General features: G+C 43.9%; 1 protein-coding gene across 1 annotated transcript in view; it reads left to right on the top strand.

The window, feature by feature from the left end:
* The window catches only part of LOC101850700, a 10637-nt gene that overhangs the window by 1243 nt on the left and 1683 nt on the right, over window positions 1–7711 (top strand). The window contains exons 3-7 of the mRNA XM_005092451.2: window positions 1465–1638; window positions 2666–2843; window positions 4107–4259; window positions 5580–5698; window positions 7553–7711. The exon at window positions 7553–7711 is cut by the window's right edge and continues 1683 nt beyond it. Coding sequence (XP_005092508.1) covers window positions 1465–1638; window positions 2666–2843; window positions 4107–4259; window positions 5580–5698; window positions 7553–7711 — 783 coding nt within the window. The remainder of the gene's footprint in view (window positions 1–1464; window positions 1639–2665; window positions 2844–4106; window positions 4260–5579; window positions 5699–7552) is intronic.

Raw genomic sequence — 7711 nt, 5'->3', positions numbered from 1 at the left:
GTTTATCCTGGTTGTTTCTGTCTGTCTATCTTATCCTTTTTCCCAGCTCTAAATGACACTCATTGAAGTGATTTGCTTCTCTCTAATCAGACAAAGCTCACACAAAACTTTTTGGTGGGTGGTTGGCAGGTGCTCTGGTGTGGTTTGCTCCTTCTTTCCTATCAAACATCTATTGTTCTCATCTCTCCTTCTTTTTTGTGTTTGTTACTCTCTTGTAACACCTCTAATCTTCGGCACTTACACGACCTTATTTTGTTGCAAGTGCCGTAAAACTCTTACTAAAATAAACATCCCTTTTTTTCAGTTTGTCACTCTCTTGTAACACCTTTAATCTTCGGCACTTATACGACGTTATTGGGTTGTAAGTGCCGTAAAACTCTTTTACTAAAACTAAACAAAACTTTTTCTTCGTGTCTCTCTCCATTCCATTGGCGTCCAGGGTTCCCCACGACGAGCCCGTAGCCCCGCCCGCGCCGCCAGCCCCGTCAGAGCCCTGTCCCCGATCGCCCGATCCCTTAGCCCCAGTCGCTTCCGCAGCCGATCCCCCAGCCCAGGACAGAGGGCCCGGTCCCCCGCACGCCGTGCACGCTTCACATAGAGCACTGGGTGAGTGAATCAGTGAATTGGTGGGTCAGTGAGGAAGGGAGGAGGGGAGCGAGGGAGGGAGTGGGTGTGTGAGTGAGTGAGTGAGTGGGTGGGTAAGTGAGTGAGTGGGTGGGTGAGTGGGTTGGTGGATGAGGGAGTGGGTGGGTGGGAGGGAGAGAGGGAGGGAGTGAGACAGACAGACAGACAGACAGACAGACAGACAGACAGACAGACAGACAGACAGACAGACAGACAGACAGTGTGAGTTGAAACTAAGGGGGCGGGGAAAGATCCCACCCATCAAAGCTTTTCCTTCTGTCTGAATACATAAAAAGCCAAAAACAAACACACAATAAAACCTGTACAATTTGTCACTGTATAGTATTATTTCTTATAGTATTAGAAATGATTTCCCCTCTCGCCGTGTGGGTGTTTTGTGGTGCTCTTTTGTTGTTTACCACTTCTTTCCTAACCAATATAGTTCGTCCTTATCTTCCCTTCATCTTTTTCTGTTATTCTTGTGTACTTTACTTTTTACTTGTTCATCCTCTGTTGCCGTTAAGCTTCGAGGGGAGAGGCACTTTGTTATGGTAGACCAGCTCTGCATCTCTTTTAGTTGGGATATTATGATTTCTTTAGGTTTCCTTGACACCCTCAATCCACTTTTTGCGCTGCCTTCCTCTTCCTTTATAGCCTGAGTGCATGATGTTATAAGCTCTCGACGCTGGCTGGCTAGGTGACATACGTAACAGGTGGCCAAACCATTTTATTCTCTGTTATTCTCTTGTAACACCTCAACTATTTAGCACTTGTATGACCTATTTGTTTTGCAAGTACCGTAAGACGCTTACTAAAACAACGTCTCACCGTTTCACCAAGATCGGTGAAGGAGTCCATGAAGTCTCGCTGGAAGGTGGTGGAGGAGGGCGAGGCCAACTTCCTGGAGGACGTGGTGGGCATGAACAGCCAGCTGGTGGACAAGGCGAGGAAAGACGAGCAGCAGTTTATCCAGATTATACAGACCAGAGCAGCTAACCTGAAGCTAGCTTCAAAGTAATTGCTGTTTGTGCGTGCCTGTATCTGTTTGTGTTTTTGTGTAATGTGTCGTGCATAACGTTGTTGTGTAGAAGTAGTCTCGCACTCGCACTAAATAATTCCCATTTGGTCGATGTTTACTCTTTCAGAAAAGTAAATAAACAGAAATCAGAAACGATATAACAAAAACAAGTCGATTTTCTGCAGAAGGAAAAACGAGGGCGAGGGATGGGGGCGTTGTTGTAAGAAGGAACAGAAAAAGAAGAAAGTATTCTTCACTGTTTCCATGGAGAAATTTAGTTCAAAATACCTCTTTCACAACATTCACCTGAAAAAGAATAGTAGTTAACAGAAAACTAAAATTACACCCCCAAAAGTAGAAAACCATTACTGGCTGCCGCAGTACAGCGCACTGTTTAATCAAGTGCCAACGTACCATGCACTAGGTCACACCCCAGGGACCATACATTTAGAAGAGGCAGTCGAACAATTATCGCTAGACATTGTGAGCCTATGTACTTTACCAAGACTAGGGCCAGGAAGGTAGATAGAATAATGTGGTGTATAACCATCAGGAGGTGTAATTCCCTCGATGGAGGGTGGGAGGGGCACACTCCAAAGCCTATCTTATGAGGAGGCAATATCTTTATTTTACTTAAATTCTTTGTCTTTCCACCATCCGTCTTAACCGGTGTCGGTGGCGCAATGGCAAACCAAGCGTGTTGCCAGAAGAGAAATCAGATTTATGAAGTGTATCTGTCTTTCTGCCTGAATGCTGCATCCGACTCAGCCTAGGTGACCGTGTCAGACAGAGCAGACACAGCCGGCCTCCTGAATAATCTAGTGTTTGTCAACTTGGCAGTAACGCGTTTGCAATAAAATCTCTTTCGTTCTGATGTGTTGACTATGGATCCAGTCTAGAAAAAGAATTACCTCCTCACTCCCACCCCGAGGGCACGTAAGAAACGATTTCATCTGGTACTATTTTTTGTGGGAAGTTTCACACTTGCCCAATAGCAAGCCGTTTCACATTTGGGGCCGCCAGGTCTGAAGAGATGGCCGGCCTGTGCATGCATCTGGAGTGCTATCGCGCCCAACTTGAAAAAAGAGAAGAGTTCTACCGTCCCTTGAGCCTCTTCATGAAGCAGTGCGCCGATATCATGGGTTTCCATCGTTCCGAGACAATAGTGGACAGGCATATCACCCTGTGCTGTATTCGACAGGTAAGACACATCGCACCTCGTTATGTTGGCAGTGTGCTGACCAATAGTGTGGATGGCCCTATTTTGCGTTCCTAGATGGAGTTGGTTTTTGGGAGGATCAGTCAAGGTTCTTCACCAACCTGGTATGGTTCTATCAGAGACAGACGTTAGATTCGTAGGCTATGCCTCTTAAATAACCTCACAGAGTTAAAAGGAGCATTAAACTCATACAATAACTCAATTATTCTCTCCTTTACAAAACAGGTAGGTATATCACCCTGGGCTTTGCACATGACAGGGCTAACGTTCTGCTTAGTACCACAAGTAGGACATACCATAACGCCTGTGCCTTACACGCGGATAGGCCCTAATGGCGCTCTGCTTTATACCACAAGTAGGAAATACTGCCTGTGCTTTGCACACAGATAGGACACAGCGAGCTCTAATTTGACTCGATGGTAGAGCAGTTCACCCTCTCTGTGACGTTACTGAACTCAATAAGAACGTGCATTGCGATCATTCGACAAACCCTGAAGGCGCGATGTTCTGGGGCACTTTTATAAATAAGCATTATTATTACTTTCGCCACTCATACAACATTTTTCAATTCTGTTCTCTTTACCTAAAACTTTGGCAACAACAGGCATACTATGAAATAGGCAAATTCGTGATTTTGATTTGTGTAAGATTGTTCGAAATGTGCTGCAACATTGACTCTGGTCTCCCGCTGGTCGGACTTTATGTGTCCGCTTCATCCTAATAAAAAGATAAGAGGTAGGAAATCTGACGGAGCGTTCATCTTCGACACTTTTGAATGGCAAGCCAAGAAAACGTCCCTCACAGCCCAAGTTGCTCGCCAGGAATTTAGCCCAAAGGTTCCCACACCGCAGTCCAACTCGAAGTGGTACCAACACAGAGCTAACGATACACCTGTGTCCATTTTACTGACAATAGACTGGACAACTTTGTGAAGGCGTGCATTCTAGCCATTCGACAACATTTTATGAGGGAAATGTTTGAGGGGGGGGGGGCACAATTCCATTATACAAACAGAGGTTTCGATTTTATATTCTTTATTTGAAACTTTAAAAGCCATGCAACAACATGCACGCTTTGAAAAATGCAAACTCGTGCTTCTCTTTTGTTTACGACAGTTCAAAATGTGCCGAAACATTGTCTTTGCTTTGCTGCTGACCGGCCGTATGTGTCCGCACGTCCTTATAGAGTTAAACAATTAACAAAAGTAGGCTAAGAAAAGACTAGAGATGTGTCCTACCATTGCAGGAGCTGCTGAAAGACTTCGAGGAAAAGGCGACAGTGCTGAATGCGCTGCATGACAGACTGCAGAAGATACAAGGGGATGAAAGGAGACAACAAATGTTGTTCAATATCAAGATTGGGACCCTGCAGGACACTTTAAAAGAGAAACATAATGAGGTATCTACTCTCCACCACCGCCTGCTCCCCTCCTTTCCTCCCACTTTCTCTCACTGTTTTTCTTTCTTGCCCCCCTCTCTCTCTCTCTCTCTCTCTCTCTCTCTCTCTCTCTCTCTCTCTCTCTCTTTCTCTCTCTATCTATCTATCTATCTATCTCTCTCTCTCTCTCTCTCTCTCTCTCTCTCTCTCTCTCCGTTTCTCTGTCCGTCTCTCTCGCCCATTTTCTTTTTTTATCCTTTTTCCCTTTCTCACCCCCGGTCTCTCTTTCTGTCTCTCTTTCTCTCACTCATTGCTATCTGTCTATCAATCTTCTATTTATGTATCTAGGTAGCTAACTAGACATCTAGCTATATATCTAGCTTTTTCTTTCTAGATAACTGGATCTATAAATTCATCTCCCATCAGTATAAACATTCCCACACCACCATTAATCGACCCAAGCATTCCCATTAACTTTTACATCTCCTACACCCTTCTCTCTCTCTCTCTCTCTCTATCTCTTTCTCTCTCTCTCTCTCTCTCTCTCTCTCTCTCTCTCTCTCTCTCTCCGTTTCTCTGTCCGTCTCTCTCGCCCATTTTCTTTTTTTATCCTTTTTCCCTTTCTCACCCCCGGTCTCTCTTTCTGTCTCTCTTTATCTCACTCATTGCTATCTGTCTATCAATCTTCTATTTATGTATCTAGGTAGCTAACTAGACATCTAGCTATATATCTAGCTTTTTCTTTCTAGATAACTGGATCTATAAATTCATCTCCCATCAGTATAAACATTCCCACACCACCATTAATCGACCCAAGCATTCCCATTAACTTTTACATCTCCTACACCCTTCTCTCTCTCTCTCTCTCTCTCTCTCTCTCTCTCTCTCTCTCTCTCTCTCTCTCTCTCTCTCTCTCTCTCTCTCCTCGTTCAGTTTCAACGAAAGCAAAGCAAAGAACATCGAACCGAACAAAGACACACTGGGCGAGGCAAAAAAATACGATATCAAGACAAATTGAAACCAGATAAAGTCACTGCACAACCATGCTCTCTGAATCAGTTCAAACTAAGTCCCTCTGAGTAATAAATACAAGAGTAAAATAGACATAAATCAAAGCAATCTCCACCAACATGATCCGAATTTAGTCGACGAGGGCTGGAAACATACATTTACAAGTATAATAAAAGGCCTACTAATAAATAGCATTTGTAGAGCGTATACTCCCGCTCGACAGCAAGCTTTACACTATTACTATTACCCCAGCAGAATAACACTCAGAAGCATTCTCGGCATCCCGAGAAGCATACAATCGGTTACATTTGTTACACAACCGTCCACCAGGTGCTTAGGTTGGAAAATGAACTGAATGACATGCTCAATGCGGCCACCAACACGTCGATCGCCCTCTTCCGAGCTCGCAACGGCGTCTACCATCTTTACGAGAACATCATGAATTATCGGTAGATGCTTTTGTTGGTAGTGGTGGCGCTTTTGCTGTTGCTGTTTTTATTTGTGTTGATGATCGTGACGATGGCGTGGAGGAGGAGGGGGAAAAGGAAGAGGAGGGGGAGGAGGAGGAGGAGGAGGAGGAGGATGTTGCTTTTGTTTTTAGGGATGAAAGTTGTTGTTGCTGTTATTGCTACTTACCTTGTTATTGTTGTTGTTGTTGTTGTTGTTGTTGTTGTTGTTGTTGTTGTTGTTGTTGTTTTTGTATATACGAGGGCTGTCCCACGGAAAACTGGAAAAGGTCCGTAAAAGCAAAAATCTTTGTCCTATTATAATAAAACTGTAAGACATCATACCTCAACATGTGCTTTATTTCTCAATGTAATCACCATCCCGCTGGACACATTTTTCCCATCGCTGGATCTGGGAGAAGATACCCTCCCTGAAGAATCTTTCGTCAAGGGATTTCAACCAATCGTTCACGGCTTCCACGAGGTCTTCGTCGTCGGTGAATCGCTGTCCAGAAATATGGCGTTTCATTGGTTCAAAAAGGTGATAATCTGACAGGGCCAAGTCAGGACTGTGAGAGGGGTGTAGTAGAACTTCCTAGCCGAACCTTTGGAACCAGTCTTTCGTGACGTTTGCGGTGTGTGGCGTTGTGTTGCCATGCTGCAAAATGACCCCGCTGGTCTTTTTCGGCCCCAACCCATCAAGCAGAGACCTTTCAATAGTGCAGCTCATCAAACTATATCCTATAGAAAGTCGGCTTTGAAATGTTTAGCGACTCGCAAATTTCGCGAATTTTTAGGCGCCTGTCTGTTTGAATAAGTTCGTTAACGCGACTCTTGTTGTCCTCAAGTCTTGGCAGAAAAACAAGATCCTGGGTAAACTTTGTCATTGATATCGGAGTGCTCGGCTTTGAACTTACTACATCACTCATATACCTGTGACTTTGCCATTACTTTCTCCCCATAAACTGACTTTATTTCAGTGTGTATTTCTAGAGGTTTGAGACCTTTTGCGGTCAGAAACCGAATGACAGACCTCACTTCTACCCTTGACCAATTTTCCAAGGGGGTAGCCATCTTTGGAGAACTGTTGTGCTCGTTTGGTTTGTGCGATGCTCATGGTGCTCAATCGGGAAATTTCTAAATGATTAATTTACAAGTGTGCGTTTACAGAATGTCAAAATATTGAATAGTTTTCAAATTACAGCCAAATTCCGGTTTTCCGTGGGACAGCCCTCGTAACTCTGTGTGTGTGTCTGTGCTTGCATACTTGTTACTGTATGAATATTATGAGTGTGTGTTATTTATGTGTGCATGTGCCAAAGTGTGCAAGTTTACTTTCCAGTCGCAGTCTGGCAAATTGCAGTTTGAACACAAGTGGAAATGACTGACCTGCCATGCTTGCCACTCTCATACAAAACATCGGCTGTTTAAAGAACGATTTACAGAGCACTAATACTTTCCTTTCATCAACAAGCTTAATTGTTACACAGTTTGTCATTGCCGCGTTTGAGAACTTTGCAATAACATCTTGAACCCATATGAAGTTTGAGGGGTAAACGTGAGGGCTTTTGTTGTTGTTGTTGTTGTTGTTGTTGTTGTTGTTGTTGTTTTTGCTGTTTTGTTGTTGCTGTTTTTGTTGGGGTTTTTGTTTGTTTTTGGATGTGTGTTTTTTGGTGGGGGGGGGTATTTACTTTGTTTCGTTTGATTTTTTTAAAGTTGGTGGTGGGGGTGGGGGCGGTTTATCTTGCTGAGGACGGCAAGGTTATAAATTATTTCAATGCTGTTGTCGTATGTACGCAGGCTTTTTTAAATAAAGACTTCTAAGTATAAGATACTGCCCTCTTTCGTTTCTATCAGAGGATTGGAAAAGACAGACACCAGTACACACTCACAACTTGCTACAATAGAGCGTCAAATCATGCACACTGTCGAAGTTCTCCAGGACATGAACAAGGAACAAATGCTCCAAGCGACTGAGAAGAAAGACAAGAAGGGACGAAATGGGGAAGGAGAAGA

The sequence above is a fragment of the Aplysia californica genome, unplaced genomic scaffold, assembly GCF_000002075.1.
Source record: "Aplysia californica isolate F4 #8 unplaced genomic scaffold, AplCal3.0 scaffold00046, whole genome shotgun sequence".
In the NCBI taxonomy this organism is placed as follows: Eukaryota; Metazoa; Mollusca; class Gastropoda; order Aplysiida; family Aplysiidae; genus Aplysia; species Aplysia californica.
This window is presented reverse-complemented; position numbering and strand designations above follow the sequence as displayed.